At 43.6% G+C, this 13,800-nt stretch overlaps 1 protein-coding gene across 2 annotated transcripts in view; it reads left to right on the top strand.

The window, feature by feature from the left end:
* SMC1B (structural maintenance of chromosomes 1B) overlaps positions 1-13,800 on the top strand; it is a 61,322-nt gene that overhangs the window by 38,885 nt on the left and 8,637 nt on the right. For both annotated transcript variants that reach the window (XM_063308328.1, XM_063308327.1), the window contains exons 17-20: positions 1,155-1,296; positions 4,337-4,482; positions 12,240-12,393; positions 12,815-12,913. In XM_063308328.1, the coding sequence (XP_063164398.1) occupies positions 1,155-1,296; positions 4,337-4,482; positions 12,240-12,393; positions 12,815-12,913 (541 nt within the window). The remainder of the gene's footprint in view (positions 1-1,154; positions 1,297-4,336; positions 4,483-12,239; positions 12,394-12,814; positions 12,914-13,800) is intronic.

The raw sequence follows: 13,800 nt of genomic DNA, 5'->3' as shown, positions 1-13,800 counted from the left end.
GAACTGAAAAATACTCATATTTAATAATTTCTTTTTTAAATGCAATCTTTGATATTTATTTATTTATTTTGTCCCCAACCATCTCCTCCCATCGGAGGAACTCTGGGTGGTTTACAATAAAATAGTCAATTAAAACAACAAGTATAAAATATAAATACAATATATAAATATGTAATTACCCTTAATAGATAAATAGAAAAATAAAATAAAAACAAAAATAAAATCCAAGTGGCAGAAGGGTCTAATACAGTCCATATGTGGGAGGAGCGCTCTAAGGTACCAGCCATCCCCATGTGGAGCTACTCCTCTCTCCGACCCAAGCGAGGCGGCAGAGCCAGGTCTTCAGGTTCCTCCGGAAGCCCAGGAGCAATGGGGCCAGCCTCACCTTTGGGGGCAGCATATTCCACAGGGTGGGAGCTACTGCAGAGAAGGCCCGCTTCCTGGACCCCGCCAAACGGAATTCTCTCACAGACAGGGTCCGCAGCATGCTCTCTCTACATGACCAGGTGGGACGGGTTGATGTGATGGAGATGAGACAGTCCCTCAGGTAAACTGGACCCGTGCCATGGAGGGCTTTAACCAACACCTTGAATTGGACCTGGAAGCAAACTGGTACCCAGTGCAGCTCATGTAGCAGCGGTGTTATGTGCACCCTTCTAGGGGCACCAGAAACAGCCCGCGCAGCTGCATTCTGGACCAGCTGAAGCTTCTGGATACTCTTCAGGGGTAGCCCCATGTAGAGCGCATTGCAGTAATCGATATGGGAGACTAATATGTTGCATAACTGGGTAGAAAAGGAAGTTGCTGCAAGGATAAAATGTTTGTGTGAGTAGAAAAGGAAGGTTTTAGAGGGTGAGGTGTATGAAAAGAGAAATAGAGCTTAGGGAAAGAAGTAAAAGCAGTTATTATCCTTGAGGTTTGGACTATCTGGAAAAGTTTGCCATAAGGGCATTTATTTTCCATGTAAAATATCCAATATACCAAGTTCTGTAGTATTTAAATATTTTATTATAAATTTTAGGAAAGAATATAAGTGAATTTCCTGACAACCCTGTTGTAGTTTTCCTGCCTGGGAAACAATTATCTTTATCCTAGTCAACAAAATAAATTATGTTTACTATGTCTTCTTATTTTGCAACACTGTGTTTGGCTAGATCTGAATTTGAAAACCAGAAGACAAGACTGAATGCTCAGTTTGAGTATATTAACAGTCTTGTAGAAAAGATGGTGAAGAAAAACAGTGTGCTGAAGGAGGATATTTACAAAGAAGAAGCTGAAATAATTCACCTGAAAAAGGTAACTAATAGTTTTATAATCACTTGAAATATATTCAAGTCAGTTAAAAATATAAGGGCACTTCTTAGTGTAAATTACTAACCTTTCTATAAAGTTTATTAATTTATAGTACAATAAAGCCATATAGGTGTTTCTATATAGGGCTTTATTGTACTATAAATTAATAAACTGAGTAACCCAGCAAGATTCTAGTTTAGTATCAGGGGAATTGTAAAAATGTAAACCTGTTTGTCATCAATCTCTACAATTAATCAGACATCTGTAAATGTTTTTGCTGATCCATTATACAAAATTACATTAAACAAATCTGTTCATTTTTCTCAGATCAGCATAAGCACCTATATTGAGTATTTTGCTTTCCCTGTAAAAAGAAGGGGAGCATGGTGGCTCAGCAGTTAAGACGCCAGGCTTGTCAACCGGAAGGTTGCAAGTTCGGTGGTTTGAGACCCGAGCGCCACATGACGGAGTGAGCTCCTGCACTCTCCCCAGCTCTTGCCAACCTAGCAATTCGAAAGCACGCAAATGCGGGTAGATAAATAGGTGCCGCTTTGGCGGGAAGGTAACAGCGTTCCGTGCCTGTCATGCCGGCCACATGACCGCGGAAGCGTCTTCGGACAATGCTGGCTCTTTGGCCATGAAATGGAGATGAGGACCGCCCTCTAGCGTCAGACACGACTAAATGGGAACCTTTACTTTATAAAAAGAATAGGAGAGTATATAAGCTTTGCTTGTTAGCTCCATCCAGCAAGTCCAGATAACAGAAATGATGGGAGTTGTAGTCTAACAATATCGGGAAGGCCTGAGATGCCTCAGCCCCCTGTCTTTAGATTAGTAAGTGAACATGTAAGATAAATAGAAGGGTGACTTATGAATAAGTTACTTATAGATGTAGAGTATATATTGATAATTACAAGGAAATATGGACATCCTTTATTGAAACTGTTGTGTAAAATTTCATATACATACATGCATGTTTGAGAAGCCCTTATATATCATTGTTGTTCTTGCATTGGAGGCTGTGAGGGTCTGGATGGGGAAGAACAGGTTGCAGCTCAATCCTGCCAACTGAGATCTGGGAGTTGGAGGGTTTCCATCTTTGGTTCTGGAGAGAGCGGCACTATCCTATTCAGATTTGGTGCACAATCTGGGTTCTTCTGGACTCACAGCTCCTGCTCAAAGAGCAGGTGGCAGCTGTGGCCAGTGGCATGTTTGCACAACTGTGTCTTGGATGCCAGTTATGCCCTTTCCTGAACTGGGAGGCCCTGCTTATGGTCACTCATGCCTTAGACACACACACACACTTGGACTACTGCAATATGCTGTATGTGGGGCTGCCCTTGAAGACCATCTGGAACCTTTAGTTGCTCCAGAATGCAGTGGTGTTGGTAGTTATGGGCACACCTCGTTATGCCCATGTAACACCACTACTCCATGAGCTGCACTGGCTCCCAATAGGCTTTCAGGTGCTGGTTACCACCTTTAAAGCCCTACGTGGCAGAGAAGCGGGTTACTTGAGGGACTGCCCACTCACATCCTCCCACCAGGGAGGGGGGCATGCTCCAGCTTCCTTCTTTTAAATCCTGTCATCTTATGGGACCTAGAAAGCATGCCTTTTCCATGGTTGCCCCTGTTCTCTGGCATGATCTCTCCCCCACTCCCCGCCCGATATATGATAGGCCCCCAACTCAGCTCACCTTTGGGAAAGCCATTAAGACCTGGCTCTTCCCCCAGGCTTTAGGGGCCAGCTGAGTAGAGTCCCCTTTGGGTTGTTTTGTTATAGTGGTACTTGGTTGCTGTTTCATCTATTGTATTTTATAGAGCCAGTTTGGTCTAGTGGTTAAGGCAATGGGCTGGAAACCAGGGGGCAGTGAGTTCTAGGTCCCACCTTAGGCATGAAGCCAGCTGGGTGACCTTGGGCCAGTCCCTCTCTCTCAGTCCTAGGAAGAAGGCAATGGCAAACCACTTCTGAAAAACCTTGCAAAGAAAACTACAGGGATGTTCCCAGGCAGTCGCCTGGAGTCAAAAACTGAGTTGGAAGGACCCCCCCAAATTATATTTATATATTGTACATGTTTTAACATTATTTTTTCCCTGGTTTATTCTTTGTTTTCATGCTGTACACTGCCCAGGGTAACATTTTCAAGTTAGGCAGCCTTATAAATCTAGTTAATAAAAAAATTATACCCCCCCCCAAAAAAAAGAATTGATAGAAATGTAAAAATCTGGCAAAGATTTGTAACCATTTTACTCCTTTAAAACAAAACCCCCACTAATCTCTGAATCTTGCAAAGGTCATCAAATGAAGAGACCGCTAAAACCTATTAAATTACATTCATTTAATATAATGATATATATTAATAAAACTTTAATAAATGAGGAAAATTACACAATGATAAGCTTAGTAAGCAAGAAGATCCAGTTCTGTCCCAGGTTTTTCCTAGAAATGAAACCCCTGAAAATTCTGTTCTTTCAATAAAGCTAGTTTACAATCTGATGTCTTAAAAATTCACAGGCAGATGGCTTTGCACAAGTTTTTCTTATCTGGAGGAATACCTATAATAGAAATACATTTCAGATTGATCCTGTTAGATAGTAAGACAGTAAACTATAATACATATACATCTTTTTATTTGTATTTATCAGCAGCGAAGTTCTACCAAACAAATGAACAAAAATACCTTATACATCTTCATCTAGAAATAGAATAAATTTATGATTAGAAATAAAACAGTTGTTCAGCTTATATGGTCTATGATAAATCAGTATTTTTTTGTTATATGGATTCCTTTCTTATAGGTGTGGGGCTGATTTTTCATAGCCCATTCCAGTTTGCAATTCGTGGGTTTAAGGCTTTTTTTAATTCTGCAACACTTGGTTGTGTGAAGTATAATCAGAGCCTTGGATCTGTTAATAATCATGGCAAAGTCACTAATTTTGATTATTACTACCATTAGTCTGTACCTGGCATCTTGCATAGATAGTCTGGTTTATCAACTGTGCATTTCTGTAAAAAAAAATGACAAATGTTTTTCCTGTATAGGATGAAGAGAATTTTTTACAAATGGTGGATGAGGTTATGGCAGAATTACAGCAGCTTAGGGAAAGGCAGAATATTAGTAAAACTGACGTTGCAAAAGCACAGAGTGAAGCTGAAGAATCGAGGAAGGCGTTAGTCACTCTGAACAGGTAACTGACTCTTCTTGGAAAGGTAATGAATTTCACCTGTAATAGCCTTGTCAAGCCTGAGTTGCAAACCTCCCTCCTTACCTTGGACTGCGTGGGACTGCAATAGTAGACCTGCCAGACCTTCTTTCATAGGGATGGAACAAGCACCCACCTCTTGCCTTCGTATTTTCCAGTTTCTCTTTGTAATGATTGCCTACCCTAATAGACTCAGACTCACAAGCAGGAACTTAATGATATCTGATTTATTAAAGAATAGTGTGCAAATACAGAGAAAGCTGAGAATGAGCAAAAGCGCGCCAAATACAAACTAAAAACCCTCGGTGCGAACGTAATCCCTCCCCTCGCCCAAACCATTTCAAATTCCCCGCCGCAGGTGCTGGTGACAATTTCTGCTGGTGTCCTGGGAAGAAAACCTTGAACACACGAAATAACCCAAACACATTCCATTCAGCCGAATACAGATAACATCCCAGGAGACAGAATCCTCCTCCCCTCCCAACCGAAACACGCATCAGCAAGTTGACATGCGAAACGTTACGATGTACCATGCACATTGAAACGGGGAACGTGACATACCGCCCCCCCCCCAAAAAGCAAAACATCAGGGAGCAGACTTCAAAGGGTAAGCCAAATGAAAGCATCTGACTAGAACAGGAGCGGTAACATCACGAGCAGACACCCACTCGGGGTGGGGGAAATGCTTCCATCGAACCAGGTACTGAAGGGTGCCACAAAGCCTGCGAGAATCAGGGACCTCCTTCACCTCAAAATGTTGCTGCCCGTCAGTCATGATCGGAGCAGGAGGGGGAGGCTGTGGATGCCAATGGGAAGAATGGCTGACAGGCTTGAGCAGGCTGCAATGAAAAACAGGATGCAAACGTTTCAGATTGTGAGGTAAAGCCAATTTAAAAGTGACAGGATTGACAACCCCAACAATGGGGAAAGGACCCACTAACTTTGGGGCCAGCTTTCAGGATGGCTGTGGGGACTTTATAAACTTGGTGGACAGATACACCTGATCCCCAACTTTAAAATCAGGTTGAAGGGCTCTTCGTTTGTCTGTGTGCAATTTGTAAGCAGACTGGGCATCAGCCAACGCTTGCTGAATCACCGCCCATGAATCAGCCAGTTGAGCAGCCCAATCAGAAGGAGAACAGGGCTGGGTAGGAGGTTGTGGCAACTCCGGAATGGGCACAAAATCTCTCCCAGAAACAACACGAAAAGGGGTGTGCCCCGTGCTCTGATGGACAGCATTGTTGTAAGCCACCTCAGCAAAAGGGAGCAAATCAACCCAATTGTCCTGCTGGTAGTTTATAAATGCCCTTAAGAATTGTTCAAGGGTCGAATTTAAAACCTCTGTAGATCCGTCAGTCTCCGGATGCGAAGCAGTGGACAATGCCTGCTTGGTGCCAATCAATTTCAAAAATGATTTCCAAAATTGGGAAGTGAACTGTGTCCCGCGGTCTGTGACCAAACGGGAGGGGCTACCGTGGATCTGGTAGATGTGGATTAGAAAAAGGCGGGCCAATTGTGGGGCGGAGGGAATTGAAGCACATGGAATGAAATGGGCTTGCTTGGAAAAATAATCCTTGACTACCCAAATCACAGTCTTCTTCTGACTAGGAGGAAGGTCCACAATGAAATCCATAGAAATCTCCTCCCAAGGGCGGGATGGGCTTGCAACTGGCTGGAAGAGCCCCTGCGGCTAACCCCTTTTCCGTTTTGACATTGCACACGCAGGACAGGAAGCAACATATTCTTTTACATCATGCCTTAGAGTGGGCCACCAAAACTGCCGCCGCACCAAGTGCAACATCTTGACAAACCCAAAATGCCCAGCCACTTTATCATCGCAACTGCTCAGGCACATAGAGGTGGTTTTGCTTCCAAGCTAACCCACTGTCACTGTCAAAAGTTACATTGTCTCTGTTTGCCTGCAACTGAGTATCGGATTTCAGTTCCTGGAGAAATTGCTGTTGCAATTGAGAGGGAATCGGCGCCCTCCTCCCAGCCGGTGAGAGCGAGGCTGGAGGCAGCTGCGCACGGGTTTGGCTGCGAGTGACAGCTTGGAGACCCAGCTGGGGCTCTGTCCACACAGTACCCACAATCTCAGTCACTTGGACTGAATCTTGGGGTAAGCGAGAAAGAGCATCAGCCAGGAAGTTTTTCTTGCCTGGAATAAACTTCAGCTGAAAATCAAAATGACTAAAAAATTGAGCTCAGCGAATCTGTTTAGGACTGAGTTTTCGGGGGGTGCGGAGCGCTTCTAAATTCTTATGGTCAGTCCAAACTTCAAAAGGGCATTTAGCCCCCTCTAAGAGGTGGCGCCAGGCTTCCAAAGCTGCCTTGACTGCAAAAGCCGCCTTTTCCCAAACATGCCACCTCCGTTCGGTTTCAGAAAACTTCCTGGACAAATAAGCACAAGGCTTCAAATGATTGTCAGAATCTTTTTGCAGCAAGAGCGCCCCAATTGAAAAATCAGAAGCATCCACTTGAACCACAAAGGGTTGCGTGGGATTGGGGTGCTGCAAAATGGGCTCAGCAGTGAAAAGGCTTTTAAGTTTTTCGAAAGCTGCCTGGCATTCAGGTGTCCAATTGAGTACTGCCCCCGGGTTCTTCACCTTGCGTGTGTCCCCCAACCCCTTGGTACGTAGTAGATCAGTAAGGGGCAAGGCAATTTCAGCGAACCCCTGGATGAACTGGCGATAATAGTTGCTAAATCCGAGAAAACTTTGGAGTTGCCTCCTGGTACGTGGGCATTCCCACCCCAATATCGCTTGGATTTTTTCAGGGTCCATCTCAATTCCTTTGTCAGATATTCTATACCCCAGATAGTCAAGTCGAGTTTTGTGAAACTCACATTTTGACAGTTTGGCATACAGTTTGGCACTCCTAAGCTTGCTAAGCACCTGCCTAATTAGGCGTTCATGCTCTTCCTCAGTCTCTGTGTAAATCAAAACATCATCTAGATACACCAGTACACCTTTAAACAAATGGTCATGTAACACTTCATTTATCAATTGCATAAACACCCCGGGTGCTCCCGCCAACCCAAAAGGTAAGACCTTATACTGGAAAGAACCCAATGGACAATTAAAAGCAGTCTTCCACTCATCCCCTTCTCAGATGCGGATGCGGAAATAGGCTTCCCGCAAATCCAGCTTTGAGAAGATTTTCCCCTTTGACAGATGTGCTAACATGTCTTTTATTATTGGCAAAGGATATTTGTTTGATATCGAGACGGCATTTAACCCCCTATAGTCTGTACAAAGTCTTAACGTGCCATCCTTCTTGTCACGGAACAGCACGGGGGCTCCGACTGGAGAGTTCGCTGGCTCGATAAACCCGCTGGCCAAGTTTTTATCAACAAAATCCTGCAGCGCCTCAAGCTCTTTTTGGGTCATTGCATAAATCTTCGGCTTGGGCAGTTGAGCGTTGGGGACCAACTCTATCTCACAGTCAGTTTTTCGATGAGGAAGTTGGTCCGCTTCCATCTCCCCAAACACATCAGCAAAGTCCTGGTATTTATCCGGTAAGCCCTCCAGTGGTGCTATGCTGAACCGAGGGGTTGCTGCCGCAGCCCTCCCCACTACAGCAGTAAGAACTCAGTCCGCTGCAGGGGCTTGGTAAAAGCCATCCGAAAAAGTCAGAGTCCTGTGTTCCCAGTTTATGTAGGGGTTTTGTTGGACCAGCCAGGGAATCCCTAAGATGACTAGGGGATGACCCACAGGTGCTACCACAAACTGTAACCCCTCACGGTGGCTGCCCAATTGCAACGCCACCGTTCCTGTGAAATGAGTCACTGGACCCCCCCTCCCCGCAGTTGAACCATCCAGCTGGGTGAAAACCATGGGCTGCTGCAGGGGGAAGCTGGGTAGATCCAAAGCAGCCACCACATTGGGGTGCGTTAAGCATCGTGAACACCCCAAGTCTATTAGCGCCCAAACCTCACCAGTCTTTGTGCGGGAGCCTAACTTTACTTTCACATTCAGCGTGGGACAATTTGCACTCACCAAAACATCTTCATGCCCGTCTTCCACCACCTGCCCACAGGCGCTTTTCAGAGCAGGTGGCTGGCGTTTCCCACCGGCTCTTTAAGATTGCTTTCCTCCTATCCCCCGAAGTAAGGTACCTCCTCAATTTCGGTTTCCGCCTTGGCTGCCTTCATTCTCCTGGGCAGTGAGGGAGATTTGCCCATCGCTTTTCCAGACCGATCCTCTGCCTTGGCTTTTGGGCAAGCAGCCGCCCTGTGGCCCTCCTTCCCGCACCGAAGGCATTGGCCTTTGGTGTAACGCCGCTCCCTCTCCTCCTCCCAGGCACGGTGCCCGGGTTTCCCAGTCGGGGCAGTTGGTCAGGGTCCCTTGCTGATCGCCACGTGTCTTAATGCCCTCTTGCTGTGTGCGAAGGTCTCATGTGCACGTTCAGCCTTCCCTGCCAACTGTATCCATTCGTACAAGGTATCTGGGTCGTTCCTGCCCAACGACCACCTCAGGACCTCCATATTCAGACCCTCTTTAAATTGCTCTATTAAGGTAGACTGGGACCAGTCATCAACCTTTCCAGCCAAAGCCTTAAATTCGAGGGCATAGTCTGCTACGGACCGTTGCCCCTGGCTGAGTTCTTTTAGAGCCCGCTTCGCTCTTTCTTTGGCTAATGGGTCTACAAAGTGTAACTTCAACGCCCACAGGAATTCTTCAAAATCATCAAGCTCAGGAGCGTCCACCTCGTTTAACTGGACATACCAGTCAGCAGCTCGCCCCTTTAACTTGTTGGCAATGGCATTTATCTTGGCCCTTTTGGAACGGAAATACGGGCCAAATTCATCCATATAATTCCTTGCATTAGTAGGGAAGAATGACAACTTAGTTGGATCCCCGTCAAATTTAACTGCAAAGTCTTTCACTCCCGCCCCAGGCGGCCCCCTTGCAACATCTGGGCGGTCGGTCTTTCTCTTGGTTACTGGTGATCTCCGCTCTCGAGGAGGGGACCTCGAAATTCTCATTCTGTGAGATTTTGGCTCAGCCCTGTGCCGTCTCCTGCCTCTTTCCAGCTGTGATGCCACTGGGGGGGGGGGGGGGAGAAGGGGATGAATCCCTGGTGCTTGATTCCCCTCTACTCCTCACCCGGGGCCCCCAGTCCATTGACAGTTTCTTTAGCATATATTCCATTGACTCAAATTTTGCCTCCAATACTCTTATCCTTTCAGGGGTTTGGGAGTCCTCTTTCCCTCGTCCGTCCTGCCACTCCCCCTCCTTCCTCACAACGATTGGGGACAGTGGGTACTGCTGCTTCCAGGACATCTTGGACATCCCTGGTAGGGGACCTTTGCTTCATCCCAGGTGATCAGCTCACCTGGTGACTCTCCGGTGGCTCCAGGCGCTCTTCTTTCTCCAACCTCCTCTTCCTCCAGGCTGGAACTCGAAATCTCCTGTACCTCTGATAGTTCTCGAGTGGGGTCCCTCCCTATTCTCTTAACCGTAGAATCAGGTTCCCCATCGCTCGTTTCCTCGCTGCCACCGGTCTGTTTTTTAGGTTCAGTCATCGCTAGCTCTACTCCCTCACAAGATAAATCTGGAAAGGGGCTAACGGTTCAACTTTGAGATTCTCAGCTTTATGTAATGATTGCCTACCCTAATAGACTCAGACTCACAAGCAGGAACTTAATGATATCTGATTTATTAAAGAATAGTGTGCAAATACAGAGAAAGCTGAGAATGAGCAAAAGCGCGCCAAATACAAACTAAAAACCCTCGGTGCGAACGTAATCCCTCCCCTCGCCCAACCGTTTCAAATTCCCCACCGCAGGTGCTGGTGACAATTGCTGCTGGTGTCCTGGGAAGAAAACCTTGAACACACGAAATAACCCAAACACATTCCATTCAGCCGAATACAGATAACATCCCAGGAGAAGAATCCTCCTCCCCTCCCAACCGAAACACGCATCAGCAAGTTGACATGCGAAACGTTACGATGTACCATGCACATTGAAACGGGGAACGTGACACTCTTAAGATTGAAGTCTAACGGCTGGGAAAATGTTCTGTAGTTCACCTGACTACTAATTCAGCTTTCCTTCTTTTCTTTTTTCTTTGTTGATGATGTATATTTTAGTGATTATGGTATTTGAGGAGAGAAGACTCAAACCTCTGGTGACCCCATCTTATCTGCTCCAGTCTGAAATCTCTTGGTAACCTTGACACTGCTTGCTCTCAAATCATTTGAGACATTTACATATGCAGTCTTTTTTTTAATAAAGGTTGCTTTTTAAACACTATTAATGACTGCATGACAGGCAGTGATTCTGACATATCTCGCTTTCAGACAGACATAGTAGTCCTCTATCTTGACATCTTTCATCTCAAGGATATCTCACTCTAATCAAGATCTAATTCTTTCCATTTTCCTCCCCAACTAATGCTTAATGTTCAAGGTTGAACTTGATCCTTTGGTTATCTAGTACAGCATAACCCTTAACTGGCCCCACATTCATTCTTCCACAGGCTGCCAGGACTGTTTTGAGGCCTCTCAGATGAGTCCTGAATTCTTAGCTAGGGATTCAGTATTGTACACATCTGTAAACCACTCTTTATCCACAGCAGAGCAAATTCCCATACTTCCCATGCCTGAGCAGTAATCCCTTAAGTCACTCCTGAACTAATAGAATCCTGGAATAATCTCTTGCAGAGCAAGGATCTTAGAGTTAAATATGCAAAAGCCATTTTGTATTTGTGTATCTTTAGTGTCAGATGGTTCTCATTCTACAGTAAGTAATGTTGCCTTCTTTATTATAGGATGACTTTGAATTTTAAGAGAAAATGCAAGGCATATATATGCATGTCGGTGCGCACTGTCACCCAAACCGCCCTTGTAATACTTGAAGGGGGCATTTCCAAATCTCCTTGACAAGCTATGTCTGCACTGGACGCCTAGACCCTTAAAGGCATTCTTCCAGTGCTAACGGACTGGCCCCTCTGGTATTTTATGTTGCCTTGAGTGTAACAGAGCTTCATAGGTGAAATAATGCAAACTTCGTTTGGTTACAATATTTAGCAGATGAGCAAAGCAGATGAGCTTCTGTGTCTTTAAGAAATAAGAATCACTTTGGTATAAAGTATATTACTGTATTCTACACCATTAACATCTATGCTGTATTGCTGCACATTTACTGTAAGCTGTTTTGGTTGTTGAGAAAATGGAAAGGCAGGGTAAACATTCAGTAAATATAAACAAATATCTTCTCTGTATATAAATAGATAAATACCTGAAAAAGTTTGAAACCCCCAAAACTAGACTAAATGTTTCTGAGTTTTCAAACTTTTTCAGTCTGCAGAAACTTTTAGTTTAAAAAACAGAAAACTCCTGGAAACCCTGATCAAGATTACCAATAGAAAATTGGCTGCATTTGAGTGAATCTTTTTTTCCCTGTAGTCTCTCATGGATCCCCATGCAGGGTTCTGTGAATGCAGTTTGGAAAATCTTGGCTAGTTTATTTATCTCACTACTGGGATGGTCCAATGAGCAATAAATGTGCTGAATTTGGGGAGAAAGTGCTGAAGATCTAGAATGCTATATTACATTTAGATAAATAATTTGTGCTTAAAAATTTAGTTGAAGAGTATTTTGAGATTGTTACGTTATCTTCTCTAGTCTTGTCTGAGGCTAACTGCATGTTATGTGGAAAACTTTGTCCTGTTTTTCAAGTTTGTTAGCAGAAATACTAATGTTGCATTTTATTTGCTTTTGCCTTTTGCTGGCAGAGAGTTAGCAACATTACAGAAGGAAGCAGGAGCTATTGAATGCTCTCTGGAACAGAAGAAATTAGAGCGACATAACAGGCTTCTGGAATGCAAGCTTCAGGATTTAAGGATAAGCCTTCTTTTGGGATCACTGGATGACATTAGTGAAATTGAGGTACAGTAGCCTGCTCTGTGGCAGAGCCATTAAGGAAATTTTAGGTGTGGAGAATCTGCACATAATTGTGTAAGCCAATAAAACTTCATCAAACTAGATTTTTAGAAGGTGAATATTGAGACTTTATTGCACAAATATGAGAATTAAAGATTGTTCATTCTGCATCATATTTTTTTCTGTTAAAGTAAAAAATAAATGTATAGTACGTAGTAAGAATATTGAGACCTTATTGCACAAATATGAGAATTAAATATTGTTCATTCTGCATCATATTTTTTTCTGTTAAAGTAAAAAATAAATGTATAGTACATAGTAAGGATGTTTTAATCCCTCAAAACTTGGCCAGGTTCAGAGAAGTGAGATAGTGCTGCTCTTTTTTTAAACCTTTATATATTAATACTAACTAAACTGTTTGGTACAGCTGGAACCTGATACTGAAAGCACAGAAGTCACTGCTGGTATCTATGAAAGAGAAGAGGCAATTCAGATAGACTATAGCAGTGTTAGAGAACAGTTAAAGGTAATATAATATATTTAGTTTCCATTGCTTGTTACCCTAGGCACCCCATAAAGCTTTGCATTACTTTGACTTTGCATTATAGGTGAGGATTGAAACCAGCCATCTTTCCTGTTTTAAGATTTTACGCTCTAAGAATTGCATGTCTTAGTTTATTTTACTGTACGTAAACATTTTCTGTTCAACTGAATATAGTGTTAAAAATGTGCAACATACTGCTGTTGTTTCTTAGGTAGCCCACAATGCCTAAAAAAAAATCATTTCAGTCAAGATGTAGGAAGTGGTATTTCAGCCAAGTATAGTGTGATTTTTATCTAGGGCTTCATGAAATAAAGAAATCTTGAAACTGCCTTTCAGTAAGTAAGTTCTGATTCTGTTTAAGCGCTCTCGTAGGTAATTTTTAAAGCAAGTGCATTAACTTTCAGCCACACAGTTTCACATCTCGTTTGGTTTGGATTCCAAAAGTGGTACTTCACATAGTTAGAATTGGGTAGTTTCAACATTATGCCTATAAAAGATTGTTACTGAGAAGCTCTATTTCTCCAATGGGAAAGTGTATACTTGATTATGCAATAGTGAGTGTAACAGATGTTTGCAGGGTGTGGTCCCCAAAAATCAAGTCGGCAGCCATAACAATACAATCAAAGCTCAGCCTGGTCTTTATGTGTATCACACATCAAAAATAGGCAGAGTTTCAATCACACCACTGGCTTTCTTTTTAACCATACCCTGCAGATATCCCTGGGGTATAATGGATATTCAAATAATGCATTTTGATAAATACAGGGTATGGCTTTCAAAAGGCACACTTCAACAGCCATACTGTAATTTGTGTTCTTTTCCCATCTTCAAAATTCTACGTTATTTTATCATATCAGTGCTATAGCTGT

Source organism: Candoia aspera, chromosome 7 (genome assembly GCF_035149785.1).
Source record: "Candoia aspera isolate rCanAsp1 chromosome 7, rCanAsp1.hap2, whole genome shotgun sequence".
NCBI classification, from domain to species: domain Eukaryota; kingdom Metazoa; phylum Chordata; class Lepidosauria; order Squamata; family Boidae; genus Candoia; species Candoia aspera.
Note: the sequence above shows the minus strand (reverse complement) of the source record. Positions and strands in the feature narration are given on the sequence as shown.